Source organism: Fukomys damarensis, unplaced genomic scaffold, assembly GCF_012274545.1.
Source record: "Fukomys damarensis isolate Sample0158 unplaced genomic scaffold, DMR_v1.0_HiC HiC_scaffold_14, whole genome shotgun sequence".
Lineage (NCBI taxonomy): Eukaryota > Metazoa > Chordata > Mammalia > Rodentia > Bathyergidae > Fukomys > Fukomys damarensis.
The window spans coordinates 1,912,514-1,937,624 of record NW_022900926.1 but is presented as its reverse complement, the minus strand read 5'-3'; the positions used below and the strand labels follow the sequence as shown (position 1 = coordinate 1,937,624).

Here is a 25,111-nt window from a genome sequence, read left to right as displayed (position 1 = left end):
GAGCGTGACGGGCACTCAGAACCGAGTGTCCACACCTGCACACTGCAGGTCCCGGCCGGGCCGGAGTTGTCCCAAGTCCACACTGCACAGGTCCCCGCTCCCGTCACAGGCCGCCGCGTGGCCAGGCAGCTGAGGGCTTTCCGCGCCGTGGCCCCGTGTGCAGGAGTGCGGATGTGGGACACGGAGAACCTCGGGCACTGCCCAGCCACCGGGTGCCCGGGAAGAGCAGGCCCCTCCCATGAACGGGAGGAAGGACAGGGTCTGGTTAGCCCTGCAGTCCGCCCTGAGCTGTGGCCCCGTGGATGGAGGGTGCCACGCCCAGATAGCCTCGGGCCAGCTGTGCCCAGTGTGACCGCAGGAAGGCGACGCGCGTCTCATCTCTGCCACTCTAAGAACATGCGCACAGAGAGCGTTTCTGGGACTCGTGGTCCACATCTTGAGGAGATGTTGGCGTCCATGTCGTTGCCTGCACTGGCGCCCCATTTGGTTTTGGTGCATGATCTTCATCTTCCTTTATGGAAAGCATTTTAGACCGGTCAGAATTCCTGCTTATTAATCAATGAGAAAGAACCGCCCCCTCTTTTTCCCAGGTATTCTCGGCTTTCGTATGTGTACTTTATTGACTAAATATTTTTTCTGGTATTTTCAGGTAACATCAAAGGAGCAACTATAGTCGATGCCCTGGATACACTTTTTATTATGGGAATGAAAGATGAATTTCAGGAAGCAAAATCATGGATTGAAAAAAATTTAGACTTTAACGTGGTAAGCTAAATAAAAGTTGCTAATTGAATCCTTAAATCTTGGTTAACTTGAGTACATCTGTACTGTGTTATCATCACAGTGTATCCTGGCAGAAACAAGTAATATAATGTTGAATAATAAAGACATTCTCATCAGTGGGTGCCTGACGCCTGTAATCCCAGCACTCTGGGAGGCTGAGGCAGGAGGAAGGGAAGTTCAAGCCCAGCCTGAGCAATTTAATGACTTAACAAGACCCTGTCTCAAAATAAAGGGCTGGGATATAGCTAAGTCCACAGGCCCTTGGTTCAATTCCCAGGACTGCAAAAAAAAAAAACAACAACAAAAAAAACTATGATGTATTATTGTACCACATTCTTGCTCTTTCTTAGGATTTGTCAAGAGTGAGAGAAAAGAAATGAGTGTTTACTGAAACCCCACCTGCCCCGTTCCCCATGCGAGTCCCAGAACAGCCTGTGAGAGGCGCATTATGTCCTCTTCCCCAGCTCACGGCCGTTGTCGTGGGCGCTGTGGGTCCCACAGGGCTGCTTGTGCTTCCACCCTGGGCGTGGCACAGCCAGGCCGTGCTCCTGTCCGTGAGCACTGAACTCACAGTGGCCTGTTTACACTGAGGGTGCGTTCCTGAACACGCAGCAGCAGATGCTGTGCCCTCTGGGAAGCGTCCTGGGTAAGGGTGTGGCAGTCCCGGCCTCCCTGGACATGTGGATGGGTGGGACTGCCTTTTCAGGTCCACTTGTTTTATTTCAGGATGGTGAAGGAGCTGACTCTGAGGAAAGAAAGCCTGTTAGTCCCACTTTTATCTTGAGTAATTTGCTTATGGTTGCGTTGTAGGTATTATTTTCAGTCTGAGATTACTTTGCAGAAATCTCTGTAAGCCTCTTGTCTGTGGGTAAGTGTTTGATGATATGTGCAAATCCCCGTGGCCGGGTGTGAGCAAGGCTTCGGGTGTGGGAACTGTGTGGAGATGGGGCCTCCCCACCAGCCCCTCTGGTCTGTGCCTCGCTTTCATCCCCAGACCGAGAGGACACCTGGGTCACTCGGAGCATGAAGGTCAACACAGTGGACTCTCGTTCCTGTCTCCCTGGGCTCAAAGCACTTCTGATCCCAACATTGTACTGTTTTTGTTCCTACTCCTCTAATTGATTGTTGTGTGTATGTGGCATTTGGGAGACTGTGGACAGGCAGATAAATCCACATTTAATCTGCCTGATAATTAAAGCTAGACCATAAAAGAGGCAATATTCCAACAAAGGAGCTCAGTGCATCAGCCCTTTTATTTTAAATATGGGAAGCGGTACAGGAGGCGCTGAGGTGCCCAGACTGGCGGAGCTCCTTGGTTGCGTGACTTACTATAGATAAAGTGGGCAAAGCTAGAGCAATGGGAGAATTCCTTTCTCAAGTCTCCCTCTCCCTCTCTTTGTCAAGAAAAGGTAGGAGATTCCTCCAGAACCCAGCAAGGGGAGGCAGGAGAGCAGAGGCATAGCAGTGGCCCTGTGAGGGGTGTGAGCCCCTCACCTGACAGCGCCCCGCCCTTAGCTCAGCACCCCCACGTAGTGTGGAGTGGCGGCTTCCTGTGCTCTCCTGACGCTCTTCCCGGGCAGCTCTGGGCCAGGGTGGACCTGTGCAGGGGAGGGGCTGCTTTATTTGAATGACCAAGCTACAAGCCTTCAAGTTAGGAGACAAGATGTCAGCCTGACAGAGGGCTGCGAATGCTCTGGGGTCAGGGGACCCGACCAGGCAGAGCAGCTCTGACAGGAGCTGTGAGGTGTGTGGAGAAAGTCACTCCACCTCCTCGGGAAATGAAGGGATTGGGCTCCCACTGGGTGACTGCTAAGGTGCTGACCAACCTTTGAAGTTTTCTTGCTCTAAAACTACTTGTTTTTATAAGATTTCATCCAATTCATCGACAGACTTAGTATAAGTACACTTTGGGACTATGAGTTGTAATCGAGGGGCGCCATGAAGGTGATCATTATATGTTACAAACGTACTTTTAAAAATAAAAACTGAAGAGAAAGTACTTTTGAAAATGTACTGCTAAAAATGAGAGCCACAGATCTCAAATGTCTGTTTATTGTACAGTTCTTAATGTGAGAGGTCTTGGTGCCTACTTGGAGTGGCTTTCTTTTACTGTTACCATATCTTCCTTTAAAAAGTGTTATCAGTAGTATCCAGGTGATAGTGCTTCCTGTTTTAAATCCATGTCTAACTTCAGAAAAGGCGTGTTGATTTGCTCTTCCAGAACCTTATGCTATGAAGTTCTTCAGCTTAATGTTTTCTGGCCGATTTTAATATGTCGTGTGAGAATTAGTCTTGTATCCAATCTACCCAGAGACGAAATGATTGTTTCGAATGATTTTTGGCTTCCAGTTATTTGAGATTTTTCCCCCCGTTGGTCTGAAGGCAGGAGAAATTGGAGAAAACCTTAGCAAGAAGAAACAGCGTCCCAGCTTGGTTGCTTGTTTTTAACAACCTTTTTCCTGTTAAGTATTTTAGTTGACAGTGCAAGGATGAAGTTTTTAAAAAGAGGCAACGCAGGCCAGGGATTTAGCTCAGCAGTTCCGCCACCTGCCTTGCAGGTGCATGGACCCGAGTTCTATCCCTGGTACCGAAAGGGGGGCGGGGTAACGCATCCAAAGTCATCGCAAGAGAGGACTGAAAGTGAACGGGGAGCAGAAGCAGCGCAGACCACTGTCGCTGAGTCTTTCCCCACCGCTGCTCCTTTTACAAACTCACCTTACTGTCTGAGCAGCTTTGTAGGCGCAGCGCGCTCACTGCGTCCCTCAGAGGTGTAAGTGGTCGTCTTCGGTCCGCACCGTCACAGCCAAACTCTCTGCTTTTCATTCGTCTCGCATACGTATCGGCACAAATGGCTTTAACAACTGGCGGAAAATAAGCTCCTGGATAGCAGGATCGGGCAGGAGCAAGGCCTTCATGGCCAGAGCTTTGTGACCAGCTAGGTTTCAGTAGAGGGTGGGGGTATGAGGGAACCCCAGGACAGACCCCTGGAGGGTTTCGGGGTTTGTTAGTCCACATGCGCAGTACGCACTGCTTGCGTTCCTGTGTGGAGTTGGTGCAGGTGCTGACTAGTCTTCGTTCCCTTTCATCCCCTACCCTCCCCTCGGGCCCCTCGGTCTCCTGACCCCCTTTCTCTTTGAGAAAGATCTCCATATTTCTTATTATCTCGCTTTCATTTTGCTCTTCATTTATACTGTGGGTTTCTCATGTATGAGAAACCATGATTTATTTGACTTAACTCTTTAGTCTTCGTAAAAGAGTCAAAGGTGTCACATTGCCCTGGGCGGTGCTCACCCATATTTATAGCAGCACAATACATAATAGCTACATTTTAGAAGTGGCCTACATGTCCATCAACAGGTGAATAGATAAAGAAAGTGATATTTACACACAGTGGAGAGCTACCCTACCCCAAAGGGAGGTACTGTAAATGAGTCATTTGTAGGAAAATGGATATACCTTTGAATTTTAATGCAAAGTAATCCTAGGAGGAAAAAAAGTGTAAGACCACTGCTTGTTTCTTCATTACTCATTCAGTCCTCCAGCCTTTACCAGAATCCTTCAAAGGACCCATCAGTTACCGTTAGGGGCCTCTGGTCTAGTATGGATGTCCCTGCTAGAGCTGGGCCGCCCTCACAAGGCCCAGGAGGAGGAGGAGGTACGGGTCCGAGCCAGTCCACGCAGCATGCTGGCGGGTGTCTTCCAAGGTTTCCTGACTTCATCTCTGTGACAGCAGCCTAGGCTAAGTGGCATCTTCTCTGTTTTTTTATAGACGTGATTAATTGTTCTGCCTAAAACTATGCAGAGTGACCTGTGTTTTGAACAGGGTGTGCCTAGGTGAGCCTGTTTCGTTGGGAGAGAAGTGGGGTGAGTGGAGACATAGGCAGGCAGCCCGAGAATTTGAGTCTTCTGAGGTCAGTCGTGTGACTTAGTGTCCCAGAACTCGCCCCACAGGCACGCAGCAGGTGTCATGAAGTGAGTAGGAAGCCAGCTGTCTTGGCCCGCTTGCGCACCACCACGTGAGGTAGATTCAGCAGGGAGGTGAGTGGACAGCACGAGGCACTGCGTCTGTCAGAACTTTACAGTCAAAAATGACCTGCAGCTCAGGTGCGTTTGACTTCTGTTTGACCTCATCCACTTCAGAGACAGACAGATCGGTGACTGAGGCAGTTCCTGCCTGGGCAGGTTGTTAACATGAAGATAAAGGGCTGGGGTTTCCAGCAGAGCCTTTCTCAGTCTAGTTGGGGCTTCCTGTTCTCTGCCCCTTAGAAAAAACTGACTGGGTGCTCGCTGAGGTAACAAGTTTTAGAGAATGTGAAGACATTTCCCCAGGTAGCAGTTGCTTACATGAATCCTCTGTAAATGTGAGAACTACCCTTAAAATGCCTCCTTCTACATGAAGTGAGCAGCAGGGTAAAGGAGGGAGGGTGACCTTCTCACTGTGAACTGTGGCCCGCTCCTGGGTCATGCCTCTGATTGTCGTGGACACCAAGAGTTTTGGATAATAGAGGTGCTGCTAGCAGAGGGTTTCTTTTTCATTTATTTTTTAAGATGTGTTTGCTTGTCAAATTGGAATTCCATCCTACTTTTCATGGAAAGAAGCTAAGTAAGCCTTAGAGGTCCCTGTCTGAAAGCTGTAAGCAACTCCGAGTACTTGGCCCCTCCAAGCCCTGTGCCAAGGGCCTGAGAGAAGGCGTTTATCTTTGCTCTTGGGAAAGGTCTGTTTTGAAACAGGGTCCATCCCAGCAGTGCTGATAACAGTGTAATTACGCTGTTGGGGTTGGTCAGTACTTCCCATGTAATTCCAAGACTGCCTGCCAGAGTGGGTTTTGGGTTCAAGGGGAGCTGTTGTGTCTGACAGTTCAGTGATAGACGGGGCTTCTCTCAGACAGCTTTCCCGTTGCTGAAATAAAGTATTTATTGTTCCCAACCCCAATGCTATAGAGGACAGGGTGTTTAGTTCAGTTTCAGTCCATGGCCAGCTGTTTTGCACTCTAGGAGGCTGAGGCAGAGGACTACAACTCAGACCCAGCCTGGGCACCACTGTAACTTAGGGAGGCCCTTTCTCAAAATAAAAAGCAAAACAAGGCTGAGGATGTAGCTCAGTGCAGGAGCTCTGGGTTCAGTCCCCTTCAGGTGCCGTCGCTGCCTAAGGTGAGGCAGAACCTAGTGGCAGGGGGTGTGGCAGGGCAAAGCTGCTCTCTTCCTGGTGGCCAGGAAGAGAGCTCGGGAAGAGAACAAGCCGGAGCTGCACCCCCTCCAGCTGGGCCACTCCCAGGGTTGCCTGAGCTGTGAACAGCAGCGGCTTAATCCGCTGTGCTGCCGCAGAACCTGATCTCGCCAGGAGCTCTCAGTCCAGAGCTGACCGTTCCGACTACCTGCCCAGGGCTGCTCCTTCAGAACCCTTCCAGCCTGCAAGGTAGACCAGATGTTGCTTCTGGCTCTGCGGCCCAGAGAACTTGCACTTTGTTAAGAATCTTAAGAGCTCATCAAGTTACTTAAATTTGAAACTGAAAGCTCTGGGAGTGTGAAGCACTGCAGTTTAATCTGTTAAAGAGAAGTTTTATGCTTGATTTTAATCCTCAAAGTGTTAACACAACATACACTTTTCAGAAGCATTTGTGAGTAAAAGTGTATGTTAATCCTAAACACAGGCAAGGCTGCTAGGCAGGCACTTGTCTTTATTTGATGGCTTTGAAACGTCCTGTGTTATTTCCACAGTGCTTGTCAGTAAGGTAAAGTAGACTTATCCTTATGTTAGTAGCAGTGCAGCTGTTATTAAACATCACTGCTACACTGGATTGCAGTGGGTGCTTGTTATTAAGTGCAGCTGTGTGGGTGTGTCCCAGGCAATTATTAAACCTTGTTATTTCTTGTGTGTGATGATGGTCTGGAAATCCCAGTTTGTTGTAAGAGCTGAGGAGAGTTTAGGGAATAGCCAGCAATGGAATAATCTTTGATTTTAGGGATCAGAGACTTGCCCTATAAAAGAGAAATATATTTTAGGTTCAGTCCGAAAATCAAACATTCAGAATATTAAATATTTGTGAAGAGTTCTTTTCCAAGAAATCCTTTTCATTTGGGTGAAATCACTCAGATGTGTTGCATAGAATCATAAAGTAACAAGGAAGTTCTGGTACAAGTTTCTAACCAAGTCATACCCTAAGGCCCGAGGATCCGAAGAAAGTACACATCAGTCCAGGGGAGCTGTGTCTCTGTAGTGCCCCCTGGTAGAAGGGTGGCTGTGTCTGCCCCAGAACCTAAATTTGTTCTTCTCAAGGTTCTTATTTCAATTAGAAATAGCATATCATTTTATAGATAACTTTGTAATGAAGTTGCTCAGAAATGCAGTCTAATTAAAGTCTCTCTGTCCACTCTGTTTAAAATGCTGTCTCATGGAGCAGAAGGCGGAGCTTGTCCCAGCTCCTTCCAACACAGATTCTGGACTCGCTGGGGTAGAGGGAGCTCCCGAAGCCCTGGTTGGGAGAGAGAGAGCCTTTCTCGGCAGACAGGGAGCTGGTGGAAGCTAAGGAACGTGCAGAGTAATCTACAAACGCTGACTAATTTTGTGTTTTGGCAGTCTTTATCACCTTATCACGTCATTTTATGTGCACAGTAAATCAAAGGCAAATATGAAGACAGAGTGCATGGTCGTAAGGCCGGAATTATCAGTACAGCGCACCTGGCATGGCACTGCTGGAACTTGGTACCAACACATAATTTTTCCATGATTTGTATGACTTACTCTTGAATTTTGGTCCAAATTCAGTCATATTACTTGTTTACTTAATTGGTAGATAAACTTGGTAACCTGTGTTCTTCGATGCTGTAGCCATTGACAGGATGAATCAATGTGAAAGAGGGATGTGTTTCTATGGGCAAATCTTCAGCCAAAAATTTCCACCCGGAGCTTGCTCACCCGCTGTGGCCTGCACTAATCATCGCATTCGGTTTAAAGGAAGACCCTGTCTACTTCTCAGGCCGATGCTCAGTGAGATCATATTCAGTTAGCCACACACCACATGGGCGTATTCTTAGGGTGAAACCTTACAGAATGATGTAAGGGAAACTTTTTATTTTAAAACAAGCAAGGGAAGCAGACTGCAACTTTCGCATGAATTACGAGGACAGAGCACGCGAGCCTCTAGTTCCGCGGCTGCCCCTTCTGCGTCCTGTCCTCTGCCTACCCCACTGTCACTGGGACTTTAGAACATCTTGAGAGTCACTGTGTGCATGTCAATAGGGGGACGATACCGTTTTAAATTTAATACGATGATTTTCATGGAAATTGAAATCAGAAGTTTAGAAGAGTAGCCTAAAAGCTTGTATTGTGGAATCACTTTTAAAAATCCAAGAATCTTACAAAATTTATCAAGTTCAGAGGGAAGCTGTTCGAGGTGCTCGATTTCAGAAGAAGACTTTGGCTGTGGCGGCGCCTCACTTGCGGAGAGTCAGGGAGGGTGGACGTGGTTCTGGAGGTTTCCGGAAGATGAACGCCTCGCTCTCCGGCTTCCTGACACTGTCGCTCTGTACCAGGACCGAGGCAGCACTCCCCAGACCCAGCCTCCACCCGCAGCTTCCTGACTGCAAGGCTTGGCTTTCCTTAGTCTGCTCACCAGCTTGTGGCAGCAGGAGAATTTGTGCCTTCTTAGCCTTTTTCACCTAAGAGTGTGTAAAAGGTAACCTGAAGTGTGTAAATTTAACATACAGTGCAGCCTGGAGTCTTGCAGAGCTCAGACTCAGGTTTCTGATTTGGCTTGGGGGGAAAGGAGAGGATTGTGTATTGCAAGTGCTAGTTCACCCTGGAGAGGACGACTGCGGAGGTTGCTGGGGTGAGGCGGCTTCACGGGCAGAGCAGACCTGCTCTGTAGACGGGTTTGCAGACCTCACATTGTGAAACTCACAGCCAGAGCGTCTGACCTGGACCTGGACCTCAAGGTTGGCCGTCAGCGCTTCGCAGACCGACTGAGCGCGACAGGTAGATTCAGGTTTGAGACTGCTGCAGAGCTGCATCGATAGCCGCTTGAGTAACGGCACCAGACAGGTGATGGGTATGCATCAGGAGATGTGTTTCTGTGTGCTCAGCAGGGCTCGGCCCTGTGCTTTGCAGTAATCTTTGTCAGGTGCCCACACAAAGGCCCTGATGATCCAAAGTTGTGTAGGCAGAAGAGAGGGTGCACGCGTCATGAAGCTGTAGCTGAAACAAGACCATGGCTCGTCTTCGCGAGCTTCAGGAGAAGAAATGTGGGGACCGTTCTCGGGGTTAAAAGCCAAAACACAAGCCGGGCGTGTTGGTGCACGCCTGTCATCCCTGCATTCAGGAAGTTGAGGCAGGAAGCTCAGGAATTTGATGCCAACCTGAACTACATAGTGAGACCCTGTCTCAAAAAATAAAACAAGGAAACCTGAAAAATACAAGAACCAATGGAGAGGGAAGTCACTTGGCAGTTTACCTTCACTAGATGTTGTTATTAATAACATGATTCCTCTTAGATGTAAGATTACAGTTGTGCAAACCAAACTAAACGAATGGGCTCTTTTCTCTTTTTCTTACTGGTAATTTTGTGCACTATTAGAGCTTTTACCAACATTTACATACTCCTTATTCAATGTGATTCCCTTCACAGATCAATTGCAAGTGCTTTTCATCAAAATGCATGCATGAATATTAAAATGATATAGTACATTTAAGCAAAGCACCATATAGTCTTATTTTATGATTCTTTTACTTAACTTTCACCAAAATTTATCTCTCCTAACTTGTTTTCATAATCTTTCCTTTGCAGGAAAATTTTTAACGTTTGTCTACTTAAGGAGTCATTTAGCATTAATTGTGCGATCCATGTACCTTTTATGGAGAGCACAAGGGAATAAAATGACTATCACCTGTATTTTCTGAAAATGTTTTTTCCCAATAAAATGTAGACCCATGGAGTTTGAGGACCTCTCCCAACTTCACTGTCTTGTCCTGTGTCCCAGAACAGGGCCTGGCAAATAGTAGTTCCTTAATAAATATTCATTGAATAAAATAGCTTCCCGGATGAGTCAGAGCAGGTTCCTGCCAGGTGGGGACTGTGTGTTAAGGCTGCTGTTATCCTCATGCTTCTTGGTGTGTGATTTGACGGTGGGCAGAATTACAGCCCCTGAGTGGGCTGGTGAGTGTGGAGAGGTGTTGGCTAAGGCTCTAAGTGCACCTTCTACGTGTTGTGGGTAAGCTGGGCTAAAGTCCCAGCGAAGTGTAAGACACATCTCCTTAGTCAGGATTAGGAAATCAGAAAAGGATAGGCAGTAATTACTGGCTTTGTGCCACAGTTCTTTGACTGCTGACGAGAAGACACGGGGCTCAGCTTGTGAGGACTCAGAGAATTCAGCACGAGAAACCAGAGGACTCGAGTTCAAGCCCTGATCGTGTCTCTTGTTACTTGTCTGACCTTCAGAAAGTCCCAGATTTTCCATCTCTGAAAGGGTCTGAGAGTAGTGATTAATCCATAAGATGGGTATGAGGCGTGAAAGACGCGGTCACAGTGTCAGCAACAATAGAAGCAAACTTACTACGGAATAGATCAGAGTGGTAGCAGCCAGTTACAGCACATGTTGCTATCATTACCCTCTCCTGTGTTCAGAGACTGTCATCTCAGAGGTGTGACCATCCCAAGTCGCAGGCAGAAAGTCGGAAAACTACAGCCAAGGTCCCTGGCTGCAGACCCCTATTGTATTCTGTCTGTGCTGCTGTAAGGGAATAGGAAGAGATTGCTAGTTCGGGACAGTGCATTCAGCCATTCAGGAGAAAGCACACAAATGGTAAGATTCGTGGACACGAATAGAGTAAGCGCTGTGGTCCTGCTGTATGTGCACATATAGAGAGAGAATGTCAGGTAATGTATCTCTGCTGAGTACAAGGAAGAGAGAGAAAACCTTGTAATTTCATTTTCTTTGTTGATTTTGTTTTGTTTTGTTTGAGACGGGGTCTCACTATGTAGTTGAGACTGACCTAGAACTCACTATGTAGCCCAGGCTGGTCTTGAACTCACAGTGATCCTCCTGCCTCAGCCTCCCGAATGCTGGGATTACAGGGGTGCACCACCACGCCTAGTAGGACCTTGTAATTTCTAAGAGCCAGAATTATCCTTATCCACATAAGTGTATTTTGACACCATTAAAAGAGAATTTTCCCTGTTGTATAAATTCCTTGGGCAAGCGTGGAGGATTTGAGCAGATTTTAAACACGTGGTACAGTGTGTCACAGTGACGGCTTTCTAACTTGTGTGCAGTAACTGTTCTTGAACCTCCTTCATTTTGTCTCCACAGAATGCTGAGGTTTCTGTTTTTGAAGTAAATATACGCTTTGTTGGTGGACTGCTATCAGCCTACTATCTGTCTGGAGAAGAGGTAAGATGAAACGCAGTGCATACGCGCGGATTATAAAGTGTGGAAACATTATACTTTTTGTAAAATAAGCCTTTTGTGGTGTCTATTTAGGAGGAATCTGTTGTATTCACATTTTAACACGTGTAGCATACATTGCAGGTCTCGTAGTACGTGCTGATTAAACGAGCAAGCTGAGAAAATTGGCAAAACACGTTGTCAGGTGACACCTTCCAGAGAACCGGGCTCCCTTAGCTTCTGCCCAGTGTGATTACGGTGCTGAGTACGCGGGCAGATTTAAGAGCTTTAGTGTAGGGCAGGCTTGTGGGTGGGTGGTACTTTTCTTTGAAAATTATTTTCATGCTAGCTTAATGGAAACTACTTAAAACACAGAAGGCGTGGCGATAAGTTATAAAAGTCGCAGTGCTTATGAAGTCAAAGGGCGAGACCCAGCTTCAGGGAGCTTCCTGTAGCCCAGGGCCCTGTGTCTACACTGTGCGGCTCCTCTGGCCGGACATGCAGTTAATTATCTGCTGCTTGGAGCAAGCAGGAATTTTTAATTCAGCTGCCTTTTATTGATATTAAGAAGGGTTTTTGTATTATGCTGGAAAAGGCCCTGGAACTGTTTTCTGAAAGGCTTTGGACAGCTTTATGAGTTGGGCGAGTGTCCACCGAGGGTTGCCGCGGTGGACCTCACCTGTAATGGGCGGAGCTAGACGCTAACAGTGGGGGAGCGGCCACCTGTCCGGCGGTCAGTCCACTCCACTAGGGAAGAGCGGGTCTCGGCAGGGTCGTATTTCATGCGTGTCTGTGCTTCCCGCAGATTTAAGCAGAGCCATAAAAGTTTAATAAGAAAAGCTGCTTGGCTTCCTTCCCTTCTCCAGGGTACTTTCCTAATCACCATATGGCAGCCGCCCATCCCGTCTTTTCCCTCTTGGAATGTGTTCCTTTCTGAGGAGAGAGAGGCTTCTGCGTCCTCTGTGTCCTGCCTTAAGTGTTTGCCTTCTCTTCACTGTGGCCTCTGTCAGCTTCCAGGCCAGGGTCCTGAAGCCCCGGGACTTTGTGCCCCTCCTGCCACGCGCAGTGTCCCCACGTAACTTCACTCATCAGAGCAGTTGGCACTCCCAGGCAGGAGACCAAGCACTCAGTATGCACAGGTGAGCGTTCCTCTAATTCAGCAGCTTAGAGACACTGCTGCCAGGTCAGTGACCTTGGTTTAGCTCCATCACTTAGATAAGTGTGACAGCCCTGGGCAAAGAAGGGCCGCACCCTTCCATGCCTGGGCTCCAGAAGGACAATGGAGCCACAAAGAGACAAATATGTATTTCTTCTCAACGTGCATCGTATTTAATTAGCATATTTTCACAACAGTGTTAACTTCGTATACATGTGTGTTCCAGTTTATATGTGTATTTAACAATATGTTTATCTAGATATAATCCCGATGAACATTATATTTTGCCTATAGATAGAATAATTTGCCTAAGACTTTATATTTTTAATACTGTATTTAAAGTTAATAAACAATAGACAGTAAGGAACATTTTCATTGTGAGTAGCCATCCTTTTAATGTATCTGCTTTACCTTTCCACTGTGTAAACATTGTTTTACTATAGATTTTCCATATTTTAATTTTTATGAGAAAAAGCCACTTACACTATTCTCTTTCGTATGTTTCCATAGAATACATTTGTATTTTAGCCCATAAGTAGTCATCTTCATAGCATGCTTTTGTTGACAGCCCTTAAATATTAAACATTTAGGTTGTTTCCAGCCTTCTTATATTTTGAGTGACGTAGCTCTAGGACGTCAGTAAATACTGACTCTCCACAGTGGCGTGGCCAGGTGCCTTAACTTAGCACCTTCTTTCTCCTGATGACCTTGTGACTCAGTAGAGCCTTTAGCTTTTCATTTGGGTCAACACGGTTAATTAAGGTCTCCACATACTTTTATGTCGATCAAAGAATTTACTAAACTGATGTGGAAGAATCTGTCTTCCTAAATTAGCTGATAGAAGAGTCACTAAAGTGCTACGATTTTACAACTGAGGCTCAGGATTATTTTAAGATCATCTTAGGGCCCAGGCTCGGGAGGGTGGAGCCCCACACCGATCCGGCCTCAGAATCCTCACAGTTACAGCACAGAAGCAAGAGGGGCGGCACCATGGATTTGAGTAGAATTAAGTTGCGAACACTGAGCAGGAATCAGGAATACCAGAGGAACGCTCGTTGCCCAGAAGAGCAGCACAGACACCGAATGCCCGTCAGGAACTCCGATTTCGGCACACATCCACAGCACAGAATGCCGTCACTCAGTGAGAATATTTCACAGGGCCCTGAAGTCAAGCCTTGGCATTTTCAGAGTCTGTGGGAAACTCTGGCAGCCGCCAGCATTGCAGCCAGAATGGAGACAGGGAATATTAAATAGGGCTGATTGGTGTTGAGAACGGAAGTCGGTGTGGAGTGCGCTAGCGTAAGCGGAAGGTAATGATCGTGTGCCCTGAAGGCAGGAAGTGCAGAACAGCGAGGATGCTGTTCCTCAGATTCGCTCCTCCCGGTGTGGTGGGATAGACCTTGTCGCGAGCCGGATTGCCTTGGGCAACTCGGTCTGCGACGACAGGGGCCTGAACTGGCGACTCTCGAGCAAAGAGGCACACACTTGATACACAAGTTTACTTTAGTTCCTCATCTCCGGATCTCTACCCCGCTCTCCGCGCCTGGAAGGGGTGGCAACATATATACCATAATGCAACCAATCAGCATACAGAGAACAGATTATTACCTTATAAGGATACATCAAACACCCACGGGAACATATCATGTGATCTACAGGAAAACTAAACCTAATACAAAATGGCTTCATAGGCTATATCATAAAATGGCGGAGGGGCGGATCTATGGCTCTCCAGAATTCCTCCTTTCCTTTTTAACAAAAGCAGCAATAAAGGCAACGGCAAGCGGAGTCGACGTTACATGCCCGCAACATGCTTCTGTTCTTGCGCAGAATCAGGAAGGTGCCAAAGGGGCCCTGTCTTAGGCGGCCGAGTCACCATAACTCCTTACCCGTTATCAGCAGAAGGGCTTATGTCCCTTGTGCCTGTCTTAGGTTGGTAGGTATGGCCTCGATTCCTTACCCGTCTCTGGGTCCCCCAAGGGCGGAAAACATGAACGTGAGCTCCATCAGGCGCGACGGGCCTCAGCCAAATAAATGGCTACACGTGGCTCGTCGCCAGCCGAGGCAACCTCTACTGCCAAGGCCAAACACTCATAGCGATAACGCCCTCGTTGCCAACAGCGATATACACAGCAAGATCCAAAAACAAGAAATAATAACACTCCTAATATTCCTTCCCAGACTAGAAGCCATGAGGGGGGGAAAACAAGCGTTTCAAATTTTCCCAAGCCTCAGCTAAGAAATCCATATCCAAGGTAACAGGCTTAGCTCGGATGGAGCTCAATACATCTATGGCTAAAGTAAGAGAATTGATATAATTAAGGAAGGTTGAATTCCAGGGACCATGCATATAAGCAGATAACTCTAAAAGCCTTTGGGAATGATTAACAACTGACAACGGCGTGAGACAGAGATTGACATAACGGGGATCACAGGCCAACTGGCTGTGGGCCCATAGTCCTTCTAATTCTTCCTGTATGAGTTCCACCTCTTCCTGAAGCACAGCAATAGCAGTTCCAAAATGTGGATTAAGCAATCCTTGAATGTGCAGCAACGCCACTGCGGAGGTGATGGCAGACACCAAGGTTATGATGCCAGTGATGATGCCCGCCACCACGGCACCTGCCACTCTTTTTCTGCGAGAAGGGGAAGAAATCCGTGCCCAAACAACAGCGGAGAAGTGGTTAGAAGTATTCAAAGGAATCCACACCTGAACGGGAATTTGTAAGACGGCCATAACAAGTTGTCCATGACGAAACACAAAAGATTGATACATTCTTGTCATCTTATGATGCATATAACAATTACAAATACAAAGAACCATCAAAACTACAATGATAACCATCACAAACATATTACAACAACATTTTTATAATTCAGACCTTAGATAACCAATGTAGACTCTTAACAACATATTTACCAAAGCATATCTTTTTATAAGGCTATGAAAATTATCCTGATGGCTCCCATTAGTGAACAAAGATCAGAATAAATTTTCTGAGCAGCTGCTTCTTTATTTACCAACAGGAGCGTATCCAAACTTAAAGATTATATTATCTTTTAAATTTTTTATTTGATCCTATAAATCCAGATTGTAGATATCAATAATCTATTTATATTTGACATCATTTTAATCAAAAAACATACAAACATCTTTGAACATTTAGGACAGACAAACATATAACACTTAAGACAGACAAACATAAGACATTTTTAACGAGTGCACTAAGATGGTTTTGGCCAATTGAATTATAAAATCATTTTGTTATGACTAGTCAAAATTTTTGCAGATCAAAATTAACAGAGATCTCTTGTAGAATTAGGGTTAAAGGAATGAATACTCTTCTTGACTGTAAATGTAAACCTTTTTATATGATTTCCATACACCTTCTCTATATACTTAGGCCTTATGATCTTGTATATCTTTCTTTAGCTGTTTTTAACGAGATGCAAAAGCATAACTCTTACTTATAGCTTTCCTAATATTTTTTCTGTCTCATTTACTATTAACCTTCTATTTGTGGATGTAAGCACACAAGATGGAAAAGCAGAAGAATTAGCTCTTAGGAGGAGCCTTCACAATCTATCTTTAAGGGATTAACAGAGTCTGTAATGACGAAATGCTCCAGGATCCACCACGGTTGATCAGCATCCTGTGGAAAAACAAAAGCAAAACCCCTTCATGCTCTGGGATCCGCCATGGTTGATCAGCATTCTGTGGAAAAACACAAGCAAAAACCCCTTCCCCAAGGAACTGCGTGGCAGACCGCAATCCAATCACTTGGTGTTTCGCCAGGATCCAGTAATGGAGTCCAGGATAGCACAAGTGAAAGGAGCTGCAGTGCCATACTGATTCACAGCAGTTTTTAATTCTTTTACCAACTTAAATTCAAGAGGGTGATGTTCTCTAATCGGCCCTTGGGGTCCCTCTTGTAAAGGAGATGCTATGCCTTGAGACCCTTCAGATGTTGTGGGGTCTTTACCATTGGGCTCATTTGGGCCCTGGCGGATATTGCTCAGGCTGCTACTTAGATCACCTGTGCCGGGCAATTGCCGCCAGGCATGTCTAGCGCAATTAGCAATCTGGTCAAAGACTGGTGGCTCGTATTGCATCTGGGCCTGAGTAGTAGCAAAGAGCCCTTCTCCTGCAAGCATCTCATAGCTCGCTAAAGCTACTCCCGCCTGTTGATTGCGGTGCGCAGTCACTTTGCATTGTTCGGTATAATTAGTCAACCATAGGAGGTAACCTCCTCCTGATAAGACAGCTTTGCTGACTGCCTTCCAGTCCCCAGGTGTAAGCCAGTTCCCAGCCAGACTCTCAAAAATGGCCATGGTGAATGGCGCTGAAGGTCCATACTGACTAACTGCTAGTTTCAACTCCTTTATAATTTTGAATTCAAGGGGTCTATACTCTCTATATAGGCCTTGTGGGCCCTGCAACTCAAAAACAGGGAAGAGTCGCTGGACTTCCTCAGTGCTCTCTTTGTTATCCAAGGCATTCTGTAAGCACCGTTCTAATGGACTTCTTTTCTGACTTAATGATAGAGAGGCGAAGCGCCCTTCTACCAGAGTAGTAGAGAAGTCTCCTGCGTGGCCGTATTCGGGGGGAAATTTCTCTTTACAAAATGGCCCCGAAGGCAGGTTCTCCTCATATAGAGGAGGGGCAGTAGGCGGAGCTGAAAGAGGAAGTGCAGAGGCGGGCAGCGCAGGATAAAGACAGCAAGAAGAAACCGGAAGAGGAGCTTCCGAAAGACTTGTTGCTGCAGCCGCCGCCATGTTGTCTCTCTCTATATTGCTCTTTTTCCCTTCAGATGCCTGCGAGCATGTACTACGTCTTTCCTTTTCCTCAGAGAGATGTTCCTCAACTTCATTAAGCGCTTGTTGGATTTCCTTGGGGGGTCCATGACCTAGAGCTGCCGATATCATGGCCCAAAATGAAAAAACATTTTCTGGATATCTATCTGGAGTTTCAGCTAATGCTTTGGTTATCTGTTTACCTACTCTTTGCCAAACTTCATCATCTATGGTTTCTTCGTCCCTTAACCAGGGACAGATAACATCCATCGTGCGTACGAAGGATGCAGTTTGAATCTTGCTTGCCTTAACTCCTTGCGTCTGTAAAATTTTCTGGATGGCGTGGGTAATAGAGTCCGTAGACGGACCTTGTCCCATTCTTTCTGTTTTCTATAAACACGAGCAAGCGAGAGTAATCAACCTTCCTGGTTGCCTTTACTTACCACTGCATGGATCAGTCGCAGCCGCTGCTCCGACGGATTGCCGCCCCTCTTAACCCGAGGCGACCTGGGTCCGTTTCACTTTGCCCACGAAAATTGCCAAGTCCAGGTCTCTGTTCGGGCGCCACCTGTCGCGAGCCAGATTGCCTTGGGCAACTCAGTCTGCGACTACAGGGGCCTGAACTGGCGACGCGCGAGCAAAGAGGCACACACTTGATACACAAGGAGTTTACTTTAGTTCCTCATCTCCGGATCTATACCCCGCTCTCTCTCCGCACCCGGAAGGGGTGGCAACATATATACCATAATGCAACCAATCAGCATACAGAGAACAGATTATTACCTTATAAGGATACATCAAACACCCACGGGAACATATCATGTGATCTACAGGAAAACTAAACCTAATACAAAATGGCTTCATAGGCTATATCATAAAATGGTGGAGGGGCGGATCTATGGTTCTCCACAGACCTGTCTCTCTAGCCTGAAACAAAGTTGGGGAAAAGTTATGTCCTGTGTTTTTCCTTGGAAATTCACATTGCACAGAAAAAGAAACTAATTTAACTGTATCCTCCTGTTTTCCACGTGTAATTAACTATAATCTGTTTTTAAAAACACAACATCTGCTCTCGCTGAGTTGGAATTACTTTCTCCTAGAACAATTCTTAGGAAATGATACTGTGTAATAGTGGAAACCAAAGCAAAAACTGAAAATTTGCAAGTGTTAAAAATTTGGAAGAGCAAAACACAAATGAGGAAAATAAATTTAGGCGTGTCAAGGGAGGCTGACACACCTAGAGAGAGCACCTGTGAACCAGCCCTGAGGTGCTGCTTTTGCAGCAGGGAGCATAGCCGTTCTGTGCAGACAGTGACTCTCTCAGGACAGGGCAAAGGCAGGAGATCGCCCTGAGTGGGAACGGCCGTGCCTGACTGGACGCTGGGAGTCGGAGTCACGGCCACAGCTGCTGCTTCCGTTTGCTGCTTGATGTCCCTGCAGGAGTAGGGTGATTGGCAGCATCTTGGCTCCGTGCAGCCCCTCGGGGTTGGGGCAGAAAGGAAGGAGTGATTGAAGTCTGCCAGGTTGAGTGCAGTATCTTGAGACCCAACAGAAGAAAGGAGGCTGGATAATTTCCGGGTAGAAATGAAGGCCTTTTAGAAGAGTAGTAGAGAGGTGTTTTGCAGTCAAAATAAGATGTAAGTCTACTTCGGTGGGGGAAAAAACCCTGCTTGGCTTAAAAACTTAGAGTCCACGTTGAGACTTGCCATAGTAGTGAACCCTCAGAGGAAACACTGCGCTAGTAAGTGTTAGATCTGTGGCTGGAGAGACACATGCTAGCTCCTTTCTGGAAGGCAAACTGGTGGAGAACTAGGTTTCAGCAGGAAAAACAGGTAGAGCCCAAACATCTGATCTAAGACGGGAAATAGCAGGAATGGACTCGGATCTGTTGCCGAGCTATTCTTTCATTTTGAGGGCAGCAGAGAACTGTCCCACAGATTGGGCTGTCCCCTGCACCTGACGCAGCACCGGAGATTGCTGAGGGACGATTACCAGATGAGCAGCTGATACCGTAACGTTTAAGATTATCACGTTGAGTTGAGATGAGAAGATTGCGAACTGGCTGAGTGGTGGAAGAGTTTGTTTTGCACCATAGGCTTCAGGTGTTTGGAGTGTTTGAGAGCGTTTGTTTACAAACCAAGTTGGAAAATGTCTTTAGTGATAGAAAATCGTGAATTAATTCAGAAAGGTCCTAGGCAATTAGGAAGTGTTGGTGTTGTTGCCTTTCACATCAGTGTCTGCCATAACCCACCAGAGAGAGCACCGTCTCTCCCATTGGTGGCAAACCCATGGCACATGTGCTGCAGCTGGCTGTTTGTCTTTGAAAGCTCTGAGAGGTTCGCCATCACTGTCTCAGGCCGTCCCAGCTGTCCGTCTCCTGCCTCATCTTGCAGAAAACTACAATGCAGGCAGCTATTGGAAGCAGACAGTCAAGTCGCAAGGCTGAGGGAGGAGGGTCGCCAAGCTGGAGCCCAGTCTGGGCAAGGCACTGACCTAGCAAGACTCTGTCCCAGAAAGAGGGCTGGGCTGCAGCTCAGCAGAGGCCCTGGGCTCAGTCCCCAGCGCCTCAGCGAAGAAAGTCAGGGCAGATTAAAGTTGCAGATACGATTAGCGTGGAGCACAGCATCCGCCAGCTTCTCGAGCATCCTGGCTTTGGACAGAAACGTGTCTTCAGGTTTCCAGCAACCAGGGCAAAGGAGAGAAGAGAATTAATAGCAATTGGGTGCTCCTGTTTTTGTAAACACTCATATTCGGGTAACATCAAACAACCTGTGTCTAGCATTGCCTGTGTGTATACTGAACATTCCGTAAACCTGCTCTGAGCAGGGACAGTCCAGAGACTCAGTGGGGTCTGCCTCAGACCCTCCCACGTCCTCCCGAGTGGCACCAGCTGGGCTCAGATTTGCTCTGCTCTCTGGAACATAGGGAAGGGGGTTTAGTTAGGATCTACAAGGAAGTACATTTAAATCCAGAAAGATACCAGCAAAAGTCATAACTGCAAAAAAGGCAAGATTTGAGAAACGGATCACAATATAGTACTTTACAAAATATTGTGTTAATTCTACACAGTGAAGAAATAGAAGATTCATATAATGGAGTTAAAAGAGTCGGCATAGTGTTGCAGTGAAGTAACACATAATCCAAGGATTTTGCAGTGTTTAACGTACGCTACAGAAAATGAGAATTTTCCATAAAATAGATATATCATGACCCCAATCAAAACATAATATTAAAATATTACACGTATGCAGAATGGTAAAACGTGAACATTTTAAAATCTCAACAATTAGATCAAGGAATGAGTCTAATATAAAAAAATTGGACTGCTTAACAGATAACTGAAGTATGAGTATCACATTAAATTTTAGGGAAAGCAGCCTGCTATACTTAGAGAAATGTATAGCTTTAAAGATCTATATTTAGAAAAAATAAATACATGGTTAACTAAGCCTATATGTTGTTAATTTAGGGAAATAATTAAGAAAAGGCCACTTGACAAGAATAAGAGTAGCTTCTAGCATGCGAGGGGGCCTCACTGTGCCGCTGTCCTCGCTCTGAGTCCGGTCCCCAGACACCCTTGGGGACAAACGCAGGCCACAGAGCTGTGCACTTCCCTGGTGTCAGCAGAGGGGCTGGGAGGGCGAGCGTGGCCCTCGGCGGGAGACGTGAGGTGCGTGCTGGGGGCTCCTGGTCACGGCCGTTAGCTGGCAGTGTTTGCGGGTGACCGCGGCGCTGGCAGAGTTCGGAGCCGTCCTGCACCTCTCCGGCAGTGGCCCTTGGTGGGCTTGAGACAGACCCGGGACCAGAGTGTGTGAATGGGGCAGTGCCACTCTTGTAAACCTGCGGGCCGGAACCGACCCGTACGCAGAAAGCACCCTCGGTTCTGACGGCCTTGGGGTGCAGGGCTGGATGGGGGGCAGCAGCTGGGGAGGCCGCCAGCCGGACCGCCTGCCCCAGGCTTGGCACCAGAACCGCAGCCTTCCTGCCAGTCTGTCCTGCTACCTGTGCCCTAAGAGCTGCGTCTTTTCATTTGTCCCACGGAGCCCTCCTGATTGCCCTCGGTCCCCACTTCTGGTCTCGTCGTCCCCCCATCTCCACCCTGGGCGCCCCCTCAGGCCCGACTCACCCCAGCCAGAGCGGGGAAGCCACCTCACCCTGGCCCCGAGAGGCAGGCACCTGCTCCCTGGCTCTGGGCTCTGCCGCTCTCACAGCCAGCACGCGTGGGCCCGGGATTCACCACACGCTTTTCCCCAGTAAGGTGCATAGAGCTCGAACAGCGGAGTAAATCTCCAGGGTTTGTTTCCCTCCAGTCAGCGCCGTGCGCCTGGTCCTGGGAAACAGCCGGTCACTGCAGACTGTGCTCTTTGTGGAGTTCCGGTGCACCACCTCCTTGTCAAAATCCCAACAGAAAATGTTTGCCGTGGCTTTGAAAGTAAAAGCTGCATATTGAAAACATGCAACTGGCCTAGAGGGCTTGGGGTGAGGGAGAGAGAGAAAGCTGGAGATAGGGTGGTGGGAAACGTACGGGACCCACCCTTCCCACCCAGCCCGGCCCGCAGACATCTCGCCGCTCCTCCGTCCGCCAGCTCAGTCTCTGAAAGACGCAGAGATCTAAAGCCAGCGCGGGAGACGCTATCTAAATTAAATCGTTATTAAATGGGTAGTCACTTATTATGGACCTTTTAAATACAGTTCACTGTGGCAGCATTTTCTGAAATTACAAACCTGGGAGGAAATTATAAAAAGTAAATATGGAGGAGATTCTGTGATATGTTTTCTTTAATTTGAGAAAGCTATCCAGCCGAAACCTTCCAAACCATTGACTGACATATTCCATTTTTCAAAAAGAGCGACTTTAATCATATTTATTAAATGATATTGTTAATTGTTGTTGATTATACATTCACCTTACTTCATGTCATTAGCCGTATGGTTTCTAGGAGATTTAGATTGATCCTTATACATACTTTAAATATTAATTTACTATTTAGGATTCATTACTGAACTTTTCATTAAAAAAGGAACAGCTAGTATTTTCATTTAAAATGGTTTTATTCACTAAAACATATTAGAGAGCAGTAATTTTGCTTATATTTATAATTAAATTTTCATGGTTGATGAGTTACAACTGTCAGGCATTGAATGTTCCATTATAATTGGTGAACCTAATTTATACTTTAAAAGGGACATAGCAGTGTGTGAAATCGATTCTGAAATGACATGCATTTTAGTAAAATGAAATTACTACCTTTTCTTTCCCCAGAGAATTATAGAAATTATACCTCCTCTTCAATGCAGGTTTGGTATCTGCCCCCTTTAAATAAACCTCTATTTTGTATTTTTAATTGTTTGCAGAAGCACAGAACTTTTATCTGCTGTAAGAATGTTATCTCAGCAATTCATGAAGTATTTCTGCATTTCCCTAGTAATTCCATCTGTAGGCTTGCCTGTATCTTGGTGACAATACAGTGGCTACCTCAGGCAGGTGGGTGCAGTAACCACCTAAGACTGTGTGCTGGGATCCAGCTCTGCTCCTGGTCCTCGCTACAGAGCTACATGGCAGGTGCAAGTCCCTCGGAGTCATTTCCAGCCCTGGGCGAGCCAGAGGGGGCAGAGGAGAACCCGGAGAGCCACACCCTGCCTTTAATGCCTCCCTCAGGACTCTTCTGCCTCCCAGTGCCGTCTCCAGGTCACGACAGTGCAGTCGGTTGCCCATCTGCATGGCGGGGAGCTTGGTGAGCAGCCACTGGCAGCCTCGGTGGCTGCTGACTTGAGTTAAACCCTGGGGCCGTCTGCTCACCGGGAGGAGGAGATGGTGAGGATCAGCGAGGGGCGATGCGTGGTCGCAGACCCCGGAGAGCATCGGTGATCCCACTGGAGAACGCACCATGAAGAGGGAGGCAGCAGTGGCTGCTTCTCGGTTTGCCAGGTGAAAGCTGCTCCTCCCGGCCTTATGTGCAGAGTTCTGCTTCTCCTGGAAACACCTTCCACTCTGGGCTTCCAGCCTGGTGCACTTGGCAGGCAGCGTCGGCCACTGCAAAGGGGCGCCTGTCACACCGCTCCCCGTGGGGGCTGACGGTCATGTGGCAGTGCCCTGTGCCTTGGACTGCACCTGGGGCTTCGCCTGCAGCCACTTTCTCTTTGCTTAGTTTTTTTCCCAGTACAGGGGTGGGGGATTGAACCCAGGGCTTTAACCCTGGGCTACATCCCCAGCCCTTGCTTTACTTTTTATTTTGAAACAGGGTCTCTATAAGTTGCTAAGTTGCTCAGGTAGGGCTAGAACTTGGGACTGTCCTGCCTCAGCCTTCCAAAGTGCAGGGATTACTGGCATGCACTACCACGCCTGACTTCTGTTTTGTGGCATATTCTCTAGGTCACCTTTCTTGAAAGTGTGTGAAACAGAACAGGTAGTATGTTTATACTCAATTTATATGAAAGATTTTGTAATTCACAACCAATACTTCAAACCGTTTTTTCTGCTTGAATCATATTGACGTGGATTTCTGTGTGTTTTATTCCAGGAATATTCTCACTTGTATATATTCTTGTTATTTGAAATTGTGGTTCCCTTTCACAAGGAGACCTGAGGTAGCCCTGGCAGGGAGTTAGTTTCCTGAGTCAGGCCTCTCAGCACTGGGGTGAGGGTCGGGTGTGTACCTCGCCGCCTGGCCGTGCAGCGCCGTGCTCCCAGAGGAACGAGAGTAACGCAGTCTCCTGACAAGCAGGACCCTGTGAGCAGAGCGGTGTGTGTGCGGGACGGGCAGGCCTGGAATGGTGGGGCACACAGCAGGGGCGGCTTGGGCTCCTGGGGCCTGGCCAGACTGGGCCTCTGCTCTGCTGTGTCAGGTGCCACACTGGACAGGGCTGTAGGGACGGAGTGCGTGGGGAAGGGGCTGTAGGGACAGGCAGCATTTTAGGGGGACCTCGAGGAGGGGAGAAGGGGTGCAGGTGGCAGAATCCTAGGCCCCAACACTTGGAGAAGCAGAAGGCAGAGCTGTGGGCCGAGCCTGGGAGAGGGCGGCAGCTCAGGTGGGGACCGTCGTTCCCGCCCTCTCCACGAGAGCGCAGGTGGAAAGCAGGTGAACAGAGGGACACGGCCGGCTTTACAGGCCCCGCCCAGGCCAGAGGACGGTAGTGGGGAAACGGCCTTGTGCGCGGTCCGAGAGCAGGTGGGTGGGTCGAGTTGTGTGGAACAGCAGCAAGGGGCCAGGGGTGGGAGACCCGGAAGTAGGGTGGGATTGGCAAGAGGAAGAGACCCTCAGGCGGGCGCTTGGAGGAACGTCCCGCCCGAGTGGTACCGTGAGACCGAGAGGTCGAGGGGGAATTTGTCGAGATCCATGTGCTTGGCTGATTATACATTGTATTATAATTGAAGCCATATAATGTGCAGACCCATCTAAATATTGGCTGTTTAAAAGCAACTGAGCATCTTCATGTTTATTTTTAAATTTGCTGCAATTTGAATACTGTTTACATAAAATTCCTAAATTTGTATGAAAATATAGACAGATCAAAGTTGCAACTGAAACAAGAACTAGAGGGAAATGTTGGCACAGGAGATTCAAATGTGCCTTGCCAGGGACACTGGCACCTGAGCAGTCAGTGCGCTCCGGGGACCACGTAGACCGAGTGCGGATCCGCCAAATGGATGTATCTAAGGCATTGTTCCTGTGCAGAGCTCTTCCTCCTCATCTGCAGCTAGTAGAATCTTACATCCATGGACAGATACAGTAAAGCTGATGGTTGAGATATGAATATCTTTTGGATTTCATTTGCAAACCTTTCCTGGGTTGTCATTCGATGAGACATTGTGGGGGCGGGGGTAAGACAGGGTCTCACTTTGTAGCCCAGGCTGGTCTTGAATTTGCAGCAGTTCTCCTGCCTCAGGCTCCCAAGTGCTGGGATCACAAGCTTTGTGCCACCATGCCTGGCTACATTGTGTATTTTTAGAAGTTCTTTCCTTTAAAACATATCAGACAGTAGACCCCCGACAAACCT

At 47.5% G+C, this 25,111-nt stretch overlaps 1 protein-coding gene across 1 annotated transcript in view; it reads left to right on the top strand.

The window, feature by feature from the left end:
* Positions 1-25,111, top strand: part of Man1a1 (mannosidase alpha class 1A member 1) — a 125,194-nt gene that overhangs the window by 14,272 nt on the left and 85,811 nt on the right. The window contains exons 4-5 of the mRNA XM_010644948.2: positions 650-765; positions 11,089-11,169. Coding sequence (XP_010643250.1) covers positions 650-765; positions 11,089-11,169 — 197 coding nt within the window. The remainder of the gene's footprint in view (positions 1-649; positions 766-11,088; positions 11,170-25,111) is intronic.